At 45.4% G+C, this 17,964-nt stretch overlaps 1 protein-coding gene across 5 annotated transcripts in view; it reads right to left on the reverse strand.

Annotated features, from left to right (window-relative positions):
- Nucleotides 1-2,127: 2,127 nt before the first annotated feature.
- The window catches only part of TRIM16 (tripartite motif containing 16), a 55,672-nt gene continuing 39,835 nt past the window's right edge, over nt 2,128-17,964 (reverse strand). For all 5 annotated transcript variants that reach the window (XM_054456483.2, XM_063655886.1, XM_063655887.1 and 2 more), the window contains 5 exons: nt 15,739-15,834; nt 10,268-10,501; nt 6,930-7,095; nt 6,020-6,115; nt 2,128-3,362 (listed from right to left, as the gene is read on the reverse strand). In XM_054456483.2, coding sequence (XP_054312458.1) covers nt 2,779-3,362; nt 6,020-6,115; nt 6,930-7,095; nt 10,268-10,501; nt 15,739-15,834 — 1,176 coding nt within the window. In that variant the 3' untranslated portion in view covers nt 2,128-2,778. The remainder of the gene's footprint in view (nt 3,363-6,019; nt 6,116-6,929; nt 7,096-10,267; nt 10,502-15,738; nt 15,835-17,964) is intronic.

Below are 17,964 nucleotides of genomic sequence, written 5' to 3' on the forward strand. Positions count from 1 at the left end.
GAAAGGTCTTGAACTCGAAAGCTAATAGACAAAAAGTTAACAGGAAAATGAAGTTCAAGACAAGTAAAGAGACACCTAAATGGTTCCTTTTATATGAGCTCAAGTATTCTGGTCTAAGTAAATTATATTTCAGGAATCTGACACAACTTAATGACATGACTGCAAATCAGGTGACAATCTTTGAGAAACTAGGGTGAATGAGAGAGGACGGTGTCTTAGTCCCATTGTGTTGCTATAAAGGAATACCTGAAGCTGGGTAATTTATAAAGAAAAGAAATTGATTTGTCTTATGGTTATGCAGGCTGTACAAGAAGCATGGTGTCGTCATGGCCATTCATGAGGGATCCAACCCATTATCCAAACACCTCCCACCCAGCTCCACTTCCAACATGGGAGATCAAAATTCTGCATAAGATTTGGAGGGGACAAATATCCAAATTGTATCAAATGCAGACAGGCATCTCGATTTTTTTAAAAATAAAAATAAGATAGATTCTGGAAACAACAGACTAGTAAACATGGTATTAACCCACAGCAGAAATCTGAAGTGGTTTATCAAATATTTTGTGAACATTTAGAAAAGAAAATGACCATGAACAAGCACCAACAACCCGCAGGGATTCAATAAAATAAGGCAGTCCAAGCTGATCTCAATTTGTCTTGAGATCATTATTAGACAGATAGATCAAAGAAATTCAGACATAGCATATCTTTTTTTTTTTTTTTTTCTTGCTCTGTCGCCCAGGCTGGAGTGCAATGGCATGATCTCAGCTCACTTCAACCTCCACCTCCTGGGTTCAAGCAATTCTCCAGCCTCAGCCTTCTGAGTAGCTGGGATCACAGGCGCGTGCCACCATGGCCGGCTCATTTTTGTATTTTTAGTAGAGTCAGGGTTTCACCATGTTGGCCAGACCTGTGTCGAACTTCTGACCTCAGGTGATACTCCTGCCTCAGCCTCCCAAAGTGCTGGGATTACAGGCAGGAGAATGGCATGAACCTGGGAGGCAGAGCTTGCAGTGAGCCTAGATTGCGCCACTGCACTCCAGCCTGGGGGACAAAGCAAGACTCCGTCTCAAAAAAAAGAAGGGTTACCAATTGTGCAGGTGACACTAAGCTAGGAAGGAGAGTGAATATACTGGATAAGGAATCATGAATCTCAAGTATCTCAGCATAAAGCAATGATGTGATGAAATTAAAGTAAAATCATTTTAAATCCTATACTGTAAACATCCTTAGATACAAATATAGGTAACAAGTCAAGTTATGCTAAAGTAATATACTCTTGAGACAGGCCAATCAGACTGATTGAAGAAAAAAAGATTTGCCTTGACAAAGGTCACAGGAACAGACTCAAAATTTGTATTTCTGGTGAATCCCACCAGAAACTTCAGGTTACAGCCTCAGAAACCCATTTAAAGACAGTTCGCCATTTGCCTAAAGGCTTGATGAATGCTTGTGATTATTCTCAGAAAGCTTATCTGTCAAAAGAATGAAATAATCAGGGGGAAAGGACTGAGAACCATAAAGGAAGGTGGAAAATTTAATATGAAAACAAGAACACCTGGGGCGTGGGTGTTACATGACAGTTCTTAAAGAACCATTCTTTGAATGAGAAATCAGACAAGTCCACATATTCCAGGTTACTTTAGAGGAGAGGAGTAGGGCCCCTTTCCAGAGGTCACAGGGACTAAAACTCAGACTCTGTTAAAACATTTCTTCTAATCCTTGCTGTCCCCAAATAGAAAGGGCTGCTGTGTGAGGCAGTGAGGCAATGAGCCAGTGCACGGCAGGATGGCTGAGTCAGATGTTGTGTGTGGATTTGCAAACTTCAAGAAGTTTCTCTGCTATGCATTTTATTCCCTTTTATACAATGTCCATGATCTAATAAGGAAGGCAATATGATGTGGTGGTTAAAAGTCCAGTGTCATTCTACCCACACGTGAATCCCAGCTCTGCCCCTCACTCACCATGTGACCAGAGTGACCTTGAACAAATTAGCTAACTGCCCCAGACCGCAGTTTCTCCATCCGCAAAATAAGGATGATATAAGCATCTACCCAATGGGTGTTCTGTGAGGACTCAGTTAATGTGCAGGAAGCAGAAGAACAGTATCTGGCACATAGGAAATACACAAGTTAGCAATTTATTATGATAACTCTGCAATCTTTTCAGCCACTCTTGAAGGTTCCTGGTCATCCATTCTGGGCACAGTGTGACATTTACCTGAACAGACAGGAGAATGGCACTAGAAGATGAGGGAGATTTGGTGCCTAAAAATTATTACAAACAGGCAGGGCGCGGTGGCTCACGCCTGTAATCCCAGCACTTTGGGAGGCCGAGGTGAGTGCATCACGAGGTCAGGAGTTTGAGATCTGCCTGGCCAACATGGTGAAACCCCATCTCTACTAAAAATACAAAACATTAGCTGAGTGTGGTGGCAGGCACCTGTAAGCCCAGCTACTTGGAAGGCTGAGGCAGGAGAATCGCTTGAACCCGGGAGGCGAAGCTTGCAGTGAGCTGAGATCACGCCACTGCACTCCAGCCTGGGCAACAGTGCGAGACTCCGTCTCAAAAAAAAAAAAAATAGAATTACTGCAAACACATAGAGAACAGCACCATATGGAGCAAAAGAGAGCAGCTGGAGAATGTTTTCATTCAGAGACCCCATAGAATTTCAAAAGCCAGCTACCATCAGCAGTTATTTCTGCCCCCAAATCACCCTAAAATGCAAATCCCATCACTGTGGCTGGCAAAGGTCTGGGATATGGCTCCTGGAGTCTAGGGAGCAGTCCCCACCAAGCACGGTGCTGGCTTCTTGGGTTCCTCTCCCAGATCTACAATCCGGATGGCATTTTCCTTCTTGGAAAGCCAGAAGGCAGCATAGACTGGTTCTGAAAACTTGCAGGCAAACTTGTGAACCAGAGTCATGGCGTCATACTCTACACCATAGAAGGAAAGGATCCCTCCTGGGAAGTCGATATAGACCCCGAGCCTCCGGAAAGGGCCAGCTTTGAGTGGGGTCTCCATGTCACTGTGCCAGGCCGTGAACTCCTTCCCGTTCCATTGGAGGCTCCAGGAGAAATTGTTTCCGGAAATGCAACTGTTGCGCTCCTCCCCTTTCCGGTCGATGCCTTTGCAGGTCAGGCCAACATAGGTGCCTGCCCCGAAGATCTCCACCTCAAAATAGTACCTGTGCAGGTACAGACTCTGCTGGGACAGCACCTGCCGCCAGTGCAGGAACCTGCTGGGGAGGTCCGGGTAGGGATGCTCCCAGGGCGTGGTGTTGGTGACCTTGCGGTTCTCCTCCTGCAGCCGGAGATACTTGTGTGCTGTGTCCGGGTCGAATGTGATGTCATGCGCATCTGAGGAGACACAGAAGGCAGGAGAGTGGTTCAGGAACTGACAGCTGTTTCAGACAGAATGCTTTAAACCCAGCTGGGCTCCAAAGCACATATGAGAAAACATCCATTTCTCTGTTCTCTATTTACCCAGGCTGCTGTGTCCCTAGGAAATGAGGTGAGTGAAGACCAGAAAACAGAGAGCACAAATCATCTACTCCCTTCCCTTATGAAGCTCAAATTGCTTGACATTGATGATACTATTTGATGAACTGAATCAAGAAATATATTAATTTACTTATTCATTCATTCATTCATTCAACAAACATGTATTGAATGCCTGGCATTATCCTACCCACTGTTGGCAAGTGTTTGGGGAAGCAGGTACTCCTATACCCACATTTGATCCATTCATTCATTTTTTAAAATATTTGACCAACACCTTAAAAATCAATGAATGGATCAAATGGAGCATGCAGAACTCTCAAACATGCCCTCATATTCTCCTCCTACTCCCAAAGAATAATAGGGTCTCATGTACCCCATTGCTCAAGTCAAGCTCTGTGTCATTTTTGACATTTGTTTTGCCCTCATCCTCTTCCCCTATCCTCACTACACACACAGGAAGCAGTAACTCCTACCAATTCTACCAGTTCTCTCCAGCCCCCTGCTTTACCCCCGACCTACGCCACCACTCATCTCACTCGGACTAGTTCAGCGGGTTTCTGACTCGTCGTTCGCTGTTCTCTCTTGCCCCCTTCAAGACCTTCTCCACCACAGAGCCATGCTGCTTGTTTCGAGCTGTAGGCTGAGGCCAGTCGTGTTGTTCTAGCTTAAAACCCTTTCATGGTACTCCTTGCTCTTACGATAAAGCAGCAACTCCTTGCCCTGGCCTACCAGGCCCCGCGTCCCTGGTCCTTTCCTGTGTCTCTGACTCTCTCCCTTGATTACTACATTTCCACCGTGCTGACCTCAGACCTACTCAACACTCAATCCTCTTTGAGCCTTTGGTACAGCCTGTTCCCTCCGAGATGTGATCATGCCCTACTCTGAGTCTGGTGATTCCTACCGATCCGTTCAGGCTACAACTGAGAGTTCATGTCCTCGAAGAGGCCCTTTGTGACTCTAAATCACTCTCTCTCAGAGCACCATGGCTTTTTAAACTTGGCACCCCTCTCCATTTGTAATAATATATATTAATGTGAGTGTTTGTTTCCTGCTTGTCCTCCCTCTAATCTATGAGCTTCACATTTTGCATGGGATTCTTCTCTAGCTCAGAGAAGATGCTCAGTATATACTTGCCAAATGAATTAGCATATTAAAGGCTATTAAAAAAATCCCATAATTAAAAAAGTTCTCACTGGTGCAGAGGCTTATGCCAACACTTTGGGAAGCTGAGATGGGAGAATCACTTGAGGACAATAGTTTGAGATCAGCCTGGGCAACACAGCAAGGCTCCATCTCTACAATTGTTAAAAAAAAATTTTTTTAATTAGCCAGATGTGGTGGCATGCGCCTCTGGTCCCAGCTACTCAGGAGACTGAGGGAGGAGGATTGCTTGAGTGTGGGAGGTCAAGCCTGCAGTGAGCCATGATCGAGCCACTGCACCCCAGTCTGGGCAACAGAGTGAGACCCTGTCTCAAAAAATATACATGCATGCATATATATATGTCTACATGTATATATATGTAAACATACAAAATATGTGTTTTGTGACTGTTTATGTCAATTAACAGAAGGCTATTACTAGTTAAGTTCTTGAGGAATCAAAAGCTACACGTGGATGTTCAACAATACGAGGGATTGGTATCCCAACCTCTACATTGTTCAAGGGTCAACTGTGCAGTGTTTTAAAAATGCTAATGGACTGGGGGGAGGGATAGCATTAGGAGATATACCTAATGCTAAATGACGAGTTAATGGGTGCAGCACACCAGCATGGCACATGTATACATATGTAACTAACCTGCACATTGTGTACATGTACCCTAAAACTTAAAGTATAATAATAAAAAAATAAAAACAAAACAAAACAAAAAAAAAACAAGAGTGATATATGAAATAGGAATAAAGTTTATTTTTCAGAAAAAAAAATGCTAATGGACCAAGTCAATAACACTTAATGATAGGTCAATGAGTTATGCAATTCTGGCCAAGTCATACATAGAAATGAATCACTTGGTAACTAGCCAGGACTCTTCAAAGTGCTATGGTCATGAAACACAAGGATTGAAAGACTGATCCAGATTGAAGGGGACTAAGAAGACATGGAAAAATCTCTGACCTTGGATTGAACTTTGGGCCAGAAAAAAAGGGCATTGATGAAAGACTTGGTGAAAACTGAATAAATTCTGTAGATTAGTTGATAGCATTGTAGCGATGTTATTCCCTGGTTTTGATCAATGTATTGTAGTTATGTAACATGTTAACATTAGGAGAAAGTGAGTGAAAGATATATGGGAATTCTTTGTCTTATTTCTGTAATATTTTTGTAAATTTCATATTATTTCAAAATGAAAAGTTAAAAAAATTGTTCAAATTAAATTTTAAGAAGTGTATCATTTAGGGATAGACATGAAGTTCCAAGAACCTGAAACCTAGATGAGAGATGGCGGTTCTGACTTAGCAAAGCACTGCACTGATATCAACAACTGGAGAAGGGGGTGCCGTTCACAACTTACATTGGAGGAACTGTTCCCTGGTGCTGGGCTCAGGTCTGGAAGTCCAATATTTGCGCTGAACAACGGCAGACACTTGAGTTCTGATGTCATACTCCTCTAGAAAATCAAGAGAGTTGTGAATGCACACCTGTCCAGGTGGTCAGGAGAATCTGCAAATCAGGACTTCCCAGCCACTCTTCCCTCGGCTTCCTGGGGAAAGAAGGGGCTGAAGCCTAGTAATGTTTCACAGAAATATGCTCAATAGACTACATTTCTTTCATAGGTAAGGCATAAACCACTGAAAAAGTGATGCAGACCGTCTTGGATTTAACTTAAAAGTATAGGCATCAGCAACCTGGGAAGCTAGTCACAGAAATGCCAGCTGATGGCATAATATAAGCATGACTAATTGGCCTTCTCTGGGTCTCAATTGTAAAAGAAAATCATCAATTGTAAAAGAAAATCATCAAGAAAATTGTAAAAAGCCATCATCTGAAGGATGGCTTTGAAAATGAGACATTTGGCTGGGCACGGTGGCTCACACCTGTAATCCCAGCACTTTGGGAGGCTGAGGTGGGCAGATCATTTGAGGTCATGAGTTCGACACCAGCCTGACCAATATGGTGAAACCCCGTCTCTACTAAAAATACAAAAATTAGCCAGGTGCCTGTAATCCCAGCTACTAGGGAGGCTGAGGCAGAAGAATCTCTTGACCGAGAGGCAGAGGTTGAAGTGAGCCGAGATTGCACCCATTGCACTCCAGCCTGGGTGACAGAGCAAGACTCTGTCTCACAAAAAAAAAAAAAAAGAAAAGAAAAGAAAATGAGACATTCCCCTGATTTCATCCTCCCTTCCCTGACTCTCTCTCACCTTCCTATCATCTACTGCTAGAGACACACCCACTATAGTCCATGGCCAGAATGCATCTCACCTTCCTTGGAAAACTCCTGGAGCTTTTCCTTATAGTTCTCCAGCAACTGGATTAAGTGTACAGTGGATTCCGTGATAACTTTGCGGATGCCCAAGAGTTTATCCTTCAGCCCTATGTAAACACTAGGGAAGGTGATGTCTTCAGTGTTCTTAAACTTGCAGTACTCCTGCAGAAAAGGAAACAGCAGAACTTGCTGTGGTTTCTGGTATTTCTAAACTTGGGCTTCTCTCCTCATTTAGTCACTTTTTGCATCTGTAAAATGGGCTGACAGTGATGTGTCCTTCACAAAGAAAGTACACGTAAAGTGTCAAGCTCAGGGTCTAACAAAATAGAAAGCACTTCTCTAGCTGCTAGACCCTCAGAATAAGTGGGATTTTAAATAAATCAAGTGAGAAAGTGGGATTTTAAAAATCAAGATGTACTAGATGGCCATGAACAGCTCCAATACACAGTCCAGACTGGGGACCAAAAAATAAAGAACATTCTTGCTTTGTTCATTCCGTCAGTACTTGTTTTTTGACAATTTAAACACAAGCCATGGTAGAAAATGGAGGAGCTCTCAGGCAGGAGTGCTGCCTCTTCCTTGTCAGTTTCATCCAATACATAAATTTCTGTAATTCTTGTACCTTGCTTTAGTATTTGGAAAGTGTTTTCACACTGATAATCACATAGTTTCATGTAAGTTTTGAAACAACGTGATCAGGAAAGATGCTTTCAGATATAACACAGTATCAAAGTTCAGCTGCAACTGAAGCATGAAAGAGCAGACCAGGTATAGCAGAAAACATAGCAATGCAAACAGTTGTATGAAAATGATTAGATAGAGTCATGGAAATCAAAACAAGAGAATTGATAGAGAAAAGGGTAATTCAACATTTTAATGCTATATACTGTATATGACAAAAGTAGGATTTTAAATCAGTGGGAGAAAGGATAAGTTATTCAATAAATGTTTTTGAATGCCTAACCAGCAATTTGGGGGGAAATGTTATCTTTTGCCAAAATAAATAAATATCTTTTTTTTTTTTTTTTTTTTTGAGACAGTCTTGCTTTATCACCCAGGCTGGAGTGCAACGGCACAATCTCAGCTCACTGCAACCTCTTGCCTGCTGGATTCAAGCGATTCTCCTGCCTTAGCCTCCCTAGTGGCTGGGACTACAGGTGCGCGCCACCAAGCCTGGCTAATTTTTTTTATTTTTAGTAGAGACAGGGTTTCACCATGTTGGTCAGGCTGGTCTCAAACTCCTGACCTCATGAGCCACCATGCCCAGCCAATAAATAAGTTATCATACACTAGAATTTATTTTATATGTATTAAAGTTTTTTATGTTAAAAATAAACTTACAGGTTGGGTGCAGTGGCCCACGCCTGCAATCCCAGCACTCTGGGGGGGCCGAGGTGGGTGGATCACGAGGTCAGGAGTTCGAGACCAGCCTGGCCAAGATGGTGAAACCCCGTCTCTACTAAAAATACAAAAAATTAGCCGGGTGCGGTGGTGGGCGCCTGTAGTCCCAGCTACTCGGGAGGCTGAGGCAGGAGAATGGCGTGAACCCAGGAGGCGGAGCTTGCAGTGAGCCGAGATAGCGCCACTGCACTCCGGCCTGGGTGAAAAGAGTGAGACTCCATCTCCAAAAAATAAAAAAATTGGCCGGGAGCGGTGGCTCACGCCTGTAATCCCAACACTTTGGGAGGCCAAGGCGGGCAGATCACCTAAGGTTGGGAGTTCAAGACCAGCCTGACCAACATGGAGAAACCCCATCTCTACTAAAAATACAAAAAAATCAGCCGGGCATGGTGGCCCATGCTTGTAATCCCAGCTACTCAGGAGACTGAGGCAGGAGAATCGCTTGAACCCGGGAGGCGGAGCTTGCAGTGAGCAGAGATTGTGCCATTGCACTCCAGCCTGGGCAACAAGAGTGAAACTCAGTCTCAAAAAAAAAAAAAAAAAAATTAGCCAGGCATGGTGGCGGGCGCCTGTAATCCCAGCTACTCGGGAGGCTGAGGCAGAGAATTGCTTGAATCCGGGAGGCAGAGGTTGCAGTGAGCCGAGATCGTGCCACTGCACTCCAGCCTGGGTGACACAGCAAGACTCCATCTCAAAAAACAACACACACACACAAATAATAAATAAATAAAGTTACAAAAGGAGAAAAGAGAAATAATTTATATACTGTTTGGGTAGATCTTAAGGGAAACTTGTGAGGTGGGAAGCCAAATGGTTATTAAATGGTTATTCATATTTTCTTTGTGTTTTGATATTGAAAAGCAAAGAAACTGACAGAGATGCTTTGTTGGTGTTTTTGTCTGTCTTTCTCTGCTCCTCTTTTACTCATTCAAAAGTTAATTATGTTGTACTTGTGTAAGAATTATGGATTTTTTTCTTCTTTTTTTGTATTTTCCAAGTTTTTCACAATAAACATTTGTTTTTTGTAACTAGCAGAGAATTTTTTCAAAAATGCAAGCCAGAAAAAAATTGTATTTCAGAATATCAGAGCTTGGATGGAGCCTTCTGAATTATTTACTCCAGTGGGTTTGTTGATAAATGAGAAATTTGAGACTCAGGGATGTTAAGAGCTGTTACAGAGCTGTTTTGTGACAGATTCAGGATGTTGCAGTTTACCCCCAACCTAGTGTTCCTTCCCCGAAAGGTTACATGTTCTTCAGATCTGGTTCCGATGGCTTACGGTTTAATGTCTAATGACACATTGTAATGAAAAGCATTTCCTGGTTCCAACTGCTTACCTTTAATGTCTAATGATACATTGTAATGAAAAGCATTTGCTCTTCTGAGCCCTCCTCAATTACTCCAGCCACAGCCCTCTCTGAAAAGCAGCAGGCTCCAGTCGCATCCCTACTAAGCAAACCTCCATGCAGTGGACTGCTGGAGCGGTTTATAAAACATACTCACTGACTCTCATCATTCTCCCATCTGAAACCCTTCCCAGCCAGACACCTGCCTGGCCGTGCCAGCCTCATCACTCTGCACCCCGTACCCCAGGCTCCACCCTTGTTAAAGTACCTTGGCTCCCCAAGTCAGCTGTGCTTCCTCAAACCTCTCTGCCTTTGCATATGTTGTTCCCTCTACCTGGAACATACTGCACGTTGAACCTGACTCATCTTCCAGGACTTGCTTCCAGCTTCCCTGCTCTGAGCAGTCCTCCTTCCCTACCCCTCCTATACTCTGCTGAATGAAGAATCTGCTTCTGTCTGTTCCCACAGCTCCCTGTGCACACCATTTAACAAAAAACAGTTCCATTCACAGATGGCCATGGGCCTAGCAAAGACAGGGTGCTTCGTGGGGCAGCTGTGGGATGCCTCTGCCCCCGCACCCCCCATACCTCCAGGAACTGGACAGTGTTGCTGATGGCCGCCATCCTCTCCAGCTCCTGCTTGCTTTTCTCCATCTCGGCACTCCTGTACTCCAGGTGGGCCTTGATACCGTTGGCCTGGCTCAGCGCAGCTTGCTCCTTCTCCTCTAAGAACAGCATCACATTGGCCTGGGCCTTCCTCACAGCAGCAAGGAGTTCCCCAAACTGCATTTCAGCCACTGCTTTGACCTCTGACACCGACATCTGGCGGGGGGTGGGGGGGGAGTGGGTGGGGGTGGAAGGCAGCCAAACATTTCTTAGTGAGGCGTCCAACTTGATAGAAGCTCAACAGAGAAATGTCAGCTTGAGAAACACATATATTAGGGAGCAGTTCCCTATTGTAAAAGGAATCCTTTATTCTCATGTGAATTCCAGGTTCCTGGAAAAAGGATTTACATATGAACTTGGTCTCCTCATCCATTTGATGAGAGAGTGAATTCCTCTATGACCTCTGAGATCCCTCCCAACCCTGACACTCTGGGATTGTTAATCAAGTTTCCGAAATTGATTTTCCTACCAGAGCAATGCGTGTATTCAGTCTACTTGATAGTTATATTTCAAGAGGTAAAGAATTTGGCTTTTTTTTTTTTTTTGTATAATCAGCATCAATTAGCTTTCTTAGCATTTCATTATGCCCGGTTAAACTGACCACTGAGTCCATCACAGCCAAATGCATGTCTAAGATGATACTGTCTCTACCACATACAGAATCCCCATAAAATGTTTAGGGTGCAGATGACCATGGCACCTAAGCAATTCCAGGACAAGCGTGTATATGCAGAACAGAATGTGACATTCAAATAAAATATAAAGAAAACCCACGTGAGAAACATTAAGGGTTTGAATGATGGGGCACATGCATGTGGACTCTTGCATGGTGAGCATCCTCTATGAATGCCTTCAATCAATATCATGCTTACAACATCTTTCCAAGTTCTGAAGGTTTCCTCTTCTCTGGTATTCTTAAGAATTGGTGTAGACGGCCGGGCGCGGTCTGTACAGGCTCATGCCTGTAATCCCAGCACTTTGGGAGGCTGAGGTGGGCAGATCATGAGGTCAGGAGATCGAGACCATCCTGGCTAACATGGTGAAACCCTGTCTCTACTAAAAATACAGAAATTAGCCAGGTGTGGTGGCGGGCGCCTGTAGTCCCAGCTACTCGGGAGGCTGAGGCAGGAGAATGGCATGAACCTAGGAGGCGGAGCTTGCAGTGAGCTGAGATTGCGCCACTGCACTCCAGCCCTATCCCATCTGAGACTTTCTGAGCACCCCTCCAGGTGCTGTTTTCTTTTTCTCCTCCCAATGTTAGGGGCCAGCTCTGAACACCAGGGCTCCAAAGTGAGTCAAACAGCAGATATTCTTGGGCAGAGGTTTCAGGGGCACCTCCCATCCCTGGCAAGGAAGGAGAGAGGGAGAGAGGGAGGGAGAATGAGACCCAGATCAAAAAGGGGAGCACAGTAAGGAGAGGACTCAGAAAGGATGGGATTCTGGGCCCAGGCTGAGTGGGAACCTAGAGGTTTGGAGGGAGACAGGAAGAAAAAATGATGACACCAGATAGGGTCTTCTGCCTGGCTCAGGCCCTGGCTTAGGTCAGGGCTCAGCAATTCATTCCACAAGAATGGTCTCTGATCAATCTTCAATCTGCTGGCAAAGGGAAGAATAAGCAGGGGAAAGAAAGCAAGGGATATCCCTATGGAGGGCGACGGTGGGAAGACACAGACAATCTCCCTACATTCTCTCTCTCTCTTTTTTTTTTTTTTTTTTTTGATACGAGGTCTCCTCTGTTGCCAGGTTGGAGTGGCACAATCTTGGCTCACTGCAGCTTTGACATCCCAGGCTCAAACGATCTTCCCACCTCAGCCTCCCAAGTAGCTGAGACCACAGGTGCATGCCTTCATGCCCAACTAATTTTTCTATTTTTTGTAGAGATAGGAGCTTACCATGTTGCCCAGGCTGGTCTCAAACTCCTGGCCTCAAGCAATCTGCCGTCCTCAGCCTCCCAAAGTGCTGGGATTACAGTGTTATTACAGATGGGATTACGTCCAGCCTACATTCTCATTTTTATGCCAACTTTTCCATTACCTGTTGGCTTCCTTGAGGTTAGGTAGCTAGACAGAGCTGGGAGCAAATAAGCTGTGGTAATAGGATTAAGGAAGAGCGGGGATGGTAGACTTTATCCAACTTCTTCCAGCTCACACCAAGAAAAGCTTTTAGACAGGTGATGGTGTGGAGAAGCCAGGGCAGCAGGAGAGGCGATTTGGGAAACCGGAGGCTATCTGGTGTTGTGGCTCCCTCTGGAGCCCTGTTGTGGAGCCCTGTTGTGGAGCCCTGTTGTTCAGGGCTGGCCCTCACCCTTGGGAGGAGGAATAGCAGCACCTGAACCAGCTGCTCAGAAAGACTGCAGGTGGGGACAATAGTAGAGAAGGAGGCAGGCAGAAAATGGACTCTGGACTGTGGATGGGAGGCTCAGAGCACTGTCTGAAGAGTGAAGACCTGAGAACAACGAAAGCTACCTGGGACCCACCTAGGCCCCCCAAGTGGCAAACCTGCTGCCTGGGGCTCTGCCAGGTATAGGCTCATGCAGCCCTGTGACACTTCACCTCTCTCTCTCTTACCACTCTCCTGAGAATGAGGACCCTCTGCTGCTAGCCTGGTCACTCTTCTAATTATATAACAATAATCATAAAAACAACCAACATGTAGTAAGTTCTTACTATGTGCCAGGCACTGTTCTCCTAGCAACCCTAAAAGGTAGGTACTATTAGGGTCTCCATTTCTTAGATAAAGAAACTGAGACAGTGATAAATGGACTGATTTGCCCAAGATCACACAGCCAAGGTTTGAACCAAGACTGTCTGTCTCTGGAGTCCATCCCTTTGACCACCATTCCACACTGCCTCGAAGTAGGGCCCAGGGTTGGGGATCCATGTGTCTGCAGTATAGCACTTAGCTGGCACAGCCTGACCTCTCCCTCTGGGCCCTGGCACATTCACTAGGACGAGCTGGGGAGGCACATGAGTTCAGGTGAGCTTTCAGCCCATGGGCTATGGCTGTGTGGGGGTTGCAGGGAAGGACCTTTAATTTCAGCCCATTAAACAGAAGCCCTCCCAAGACCAGACAAGAGACAGGGCTTAGCCCCTTGCTCACTGTGGGCACCAGTTAGGGGCACATCTTATGCCCATAATGGACTATAAATACACAGGCTGCTGCTGAGCAGGCAACCAAGAGGGAAAGAGGCCAAGCCTCCCAGCAATTCCTGAACCAACTGTTTACAGGTGTTGCCTCCTTGACATTGCAAATACTGTAAATTCTGATATATTAATCATTACTGGATTTAAATCTAAAAGTCAAATTACATTTCCATATGGCAAAGAAGTAACGATGAAGAAATCTACCTCAGAAGACAGGAGAGTTTTGCTTATAACCATTTGGGAGTGGGGGCAAATGGTGGTGGTGGTGTTTGATCCAGGCTCTGCGTTAGCTAACGTGTCCTAGTTCCCCGGCTTACTCACCCTGCATGCCCACTCAGGCTCCAGGTAGCCAGGCTCTAGGCATCACAGAGGCCACAGAGCGCTCCCTGCCTGCACTGCCCGCTCCCGATCACCTCCAGAAAGCAGGAGCAGGACAGAGCATGGGAACTAGCATGAGGGTGTTGTGGGAAAGGAGCAGAATCCTGTCCACAATTATGACCTGTAGGTTCCTCATAGAAGCACGATACCACGAGGCTAAGAGGCATGAGACTAAAGACAAACTCAGGATCCAAATCCTCACCCCCGGCCCCAACTGAGGCCATCCTGAGAAAGGATAGTGGAAGGGAGGTGTCAGATGATATTGGTGGATTGAGGTTGACTTCTGCTGTGGCCTGGCCCTCATTCCTAAATCCTCCCATTGAGAAACACTTCTTTCTTGCATGTAAATGTAATGTGCAAAGGGCATTACTTACCGCGAAAATGATGACAAGCAGAAATAGTAGAGAGGAGAGGCCTCAACATATTCAAGGAGCCAGCAGGTAATGGTTTAAAGATTTGAGGGTGGTGTACATGCCTATCAATATACTGAGTCATTCTTAGGTCAAGGGAGCAACAACTCTAGGTTCTCTCGTTCCATCAATCTAGATGGCCCTAGACAAGTCTTGTCACCTCTCCATGTCTTCGTGCCACTTGTGCATGGTAGCTATTGTAATAACTACCTCCCCTGGTCATCATGTACTTATGAGAACTGAGCAGGGATCAAAGTGTCTGAAAATTAGAAAGCTGGGAAACACAAGACCCTCCATGTGGTTCTACAGGTTATCTTGAGCCTGGAAATCCATTATCTCTGAAGGTTTATAAGGCTTTAAAGGGATAATTCTCTTTCTTTCTTTAATAAGATATTGTGGGTAAGAAAGAGGTGTTTCATCCTTCAGTAGCTAGTTGGTTGTAAACACCCAAGAGGTGAAAATTAAGTTGAAATGAATACATGCATTAGGGGTAGATGAATGGATGGATGGATGATGGATGGAATCATTCATTCTCAGGATATAAAGATGACAATGCTGATTCACTTCCATAGGGTAGGTGTTTTGCATTCTCTCTCTTTTTTTTGAAACAAAGTCTCACTCTGTTACACAGGCTGGAGTACAGTGGTGCAAACTCAGCTCACTGCAGCCTCTGCCTCCTGGGTTCAAGCAATTCTCCTCCCTCAGCCTCCTGAGTAACTGGGACTACAGGCGTGCACCACCATGCCTGGCTAATTTTTGTATTTTTTAGTAGAGTCGGGTTTTCACCATGTTGGCCAGACTGGTTTCGAACTCCTGACCTCAAGTGATCCACCCACCTCAGCCTCTCAAAGTGTTGGGATTACAGGTGTGAGCCACTGCGCCCGGCCTGTTTTGCATTCTCTTCTGAGTGGTGCTTACTGGCTTGGCACTGATGAGAGGCATTTGTAGAACTCCTCAGAGTCCACTTGGAGACCACTTACTGCCTACTTAGCCTGGCACACCATGGTCTTCTCAAATACCATCACTAATCCTGAGTTCTCAACTCCTTTTTTCCAGCTGCCAGGTCATAGGACTGGTGAGACTCACATGCAGAACACCCTCATATAATGGAAGAAGCCAAGATTACGTATAATTTCTGGACCTCTGACTAAACACCCAGCCCTACACACATACACCCTGTCAAGACAGCATAAGCAAATGTAGAAATAAGAATGTTGTTATTACAGGATTAGTCTTGGTTCTAATTTATATTATTAAAAAGCAAATCACTTGCCAGGTTTAAAACTTAAACTAATTTCATAACAAATCCTGACATCAAGGTGAGGCTACCCCACGGTGTAGTCAACTGTACCTACAATTCTCATTTGCGGAGAAACCCCAAGGAACCTACAGGAATGGAGGCTAGGCATGCAGTACCACATCCCACACCCTCACAGGCCTGGCTGACCCAGGCTGGTCTTACCAGAACAGACTTTTGGTTGGCCTGGAGCCTGGAGATGGCATTTTCATTCAACTTGAGTTTCCGCTCCAAGTCTAACTGGGTGCACTGGAGTTCAGCCTAAAAAGTGGAAAGCAGAGAATTAAGGAGGAAGGAGCCCAATGCACACAGAAGGACACAGGCACTCTCCAGCCCTGACATCCCCGCCCTTCTTCCCTGGAAAGAAGTTCAACCTCTGTGGCTGATCTCAGAAACCAGCCGGGAGGCACGAAGGGTTGGCAGTGAGCCCGTGCCCTCCTGGGGCTGCAGTCAGCATGAGTCAGCGAAAATACAGTGAGCACATATGTCGTGCTGCTCACCATTTCAAGCATTTTGTGGATTACCCCACACCATCCTTGCCATACCCATACTAGCTGTAAACCAGAAATAAAATCCTAAGCCCCGCAACAATCTGAATGGTTCCCTCCTCTCAGCAAAGGGCATTCCAAAGTTAACCTGAAAAACTAGTTCAGGCCATGATGCGAAGGGAGGTCAGACATGGCTCATTATAACCTCCTCCCTTTGGGAATTACTGATACAGCAGACTCTTTCAGTCTGATAAGAAACATTTACAATCTGTTCCCTCCAAAACCTCCTCCCTGGAGGCTTTACCCACATGATAAAACCTTGGTTTCCACCACCTCTTATCTTAACCCAGACATTCCTAAGTCTTTAGACAGTAACTTGACTCTTTCAACCAACTGCCAATCAGAAAATCTTTGAATCTACCTATGACCTGGAAGCCCTGGCTTCCAGTTGTCCCTCCTTTCCAGACCAAACCAAATTACATCTTACGTGTATTTGATTGATGTCTCATGTCTCCCTAAAATGTATACTAGGCTGTACCCCAACCACCTTGGGCACATGTTCTCAGGGTCTCCTGAGAGCTGTGTCACAGACCATTGGTCACTCATATTTGGCTCAGGATGAATATCTTCAAATATGTTACAGAGTTTGACTCCTTTTGTCAATATAGGTAAACATGATTATTATTTCAAATGTACAGGTGATAAAATCATGTTTCCAAGTTTATCAATGGAGTTGAGTCTAGCCTGACCCCACAAGAGCCTCAAAGGTAGTGTAGGGTTGGAGCCAGACGGCCAGGTGGGAAGTCCACATTTTTTTTACTTAGCAGTTGAGACTTTGGGCAAATTTACTTATGAATAGGAAAAACAAACTTTCTTTGTCTTATAGTCACACAACACAGAACACTTTCATAACTGAAATGTGTGGGTTTTTTTCCACATGAAGCCATTCTCCAACATCAGCTGGGTGTCCTAAGATGTAACTCAATTCTGACACTCCCTACTTGGAAATGGAAGAGATACACGGGGCAAGGGATGTGGGAGGGAAGTGACACCTCCGTGCCCTCTCCAGGTGCAGGGTGCACATCCTCCAGGGACTTCCACCCCTTCAGCAATCCGGAAGCTCCCAGAAACCCAGCCTTTTGGGTTTGTTTGTTTATTTTGAGATGGAGTCTTGCTCTGTCTCCCAGGCTGGAGCACAGTGGCGCGATCTCGACTCACTGCAACCTCTGTCTCCTGGGTTCAAGCAATTCTCCTGCCTCAGCCTCCCGAGGAGCTGGGACTACAGGCATGTGCCACCACGCGCAGCTAATTTTTTTGTATTTTTAGTAGAGACAGGGTTTCACCATGTTGGTCAGGCTGGTCTCGAACTCCTGACCTCAAATGATCTGCCTGCCAACTCGGCCTCCCAAAGTGCTGGGATTATAGGTGTGAACCACCACGCCTGACGCCTTTTGGGTTTATATGGAGGCTTCATTGTGTAGACATGATTGATTACATCATTGGCCATTGGTGATCCTCTCAACCTTCAGCCTCACTTCCCTCCCTGAAGGAGACTGGGGAGATGGGGCTGAAAGTCAAACCCTTTAATCATAGGGTTGGCTCCTGTGGCAACTAGCCCCCATCCTGAGGCTCTCGGGAGCCCCATCAGCTGTCCAGTCATCTCACTGGCATTCAGACACTTACCACTTCAGAGAGTCTGGGGGTTCTAAGAGCTGTCGGGTGCCAGGAAATGGGGGCAGAGACCAAACCTAAGTTTTTGTTGTTGTTGTTGTTGTTGTTGTTTGTTTGTTTTTTGAGACGGAATCTCACACTGTCGCCCAGGCTGGAGTGCAATGGTGCAATCTTGGCTCACTACAACCTCCACCTCCCGGGTTCATGCGATTCTCCTGCCTCAGCCTCCTGA

Source organism: Pongo pygmaeus, chromosome 19, assembly GCF_028885625.2.
Source record: "Pongo pygmaeus isolate AG05252 chromosome 19, NHGRI_mPonPyg2-v2.0_pri, whole genome shotgun sequence".
In the NCBI taxonomy this organism is placed as follows: domain Eukaryota; kingdom Metazoa; phylum Chordata; class Mammalia; order Primates; family Hominidae; genus Pongo; species Pongo pygmaeus.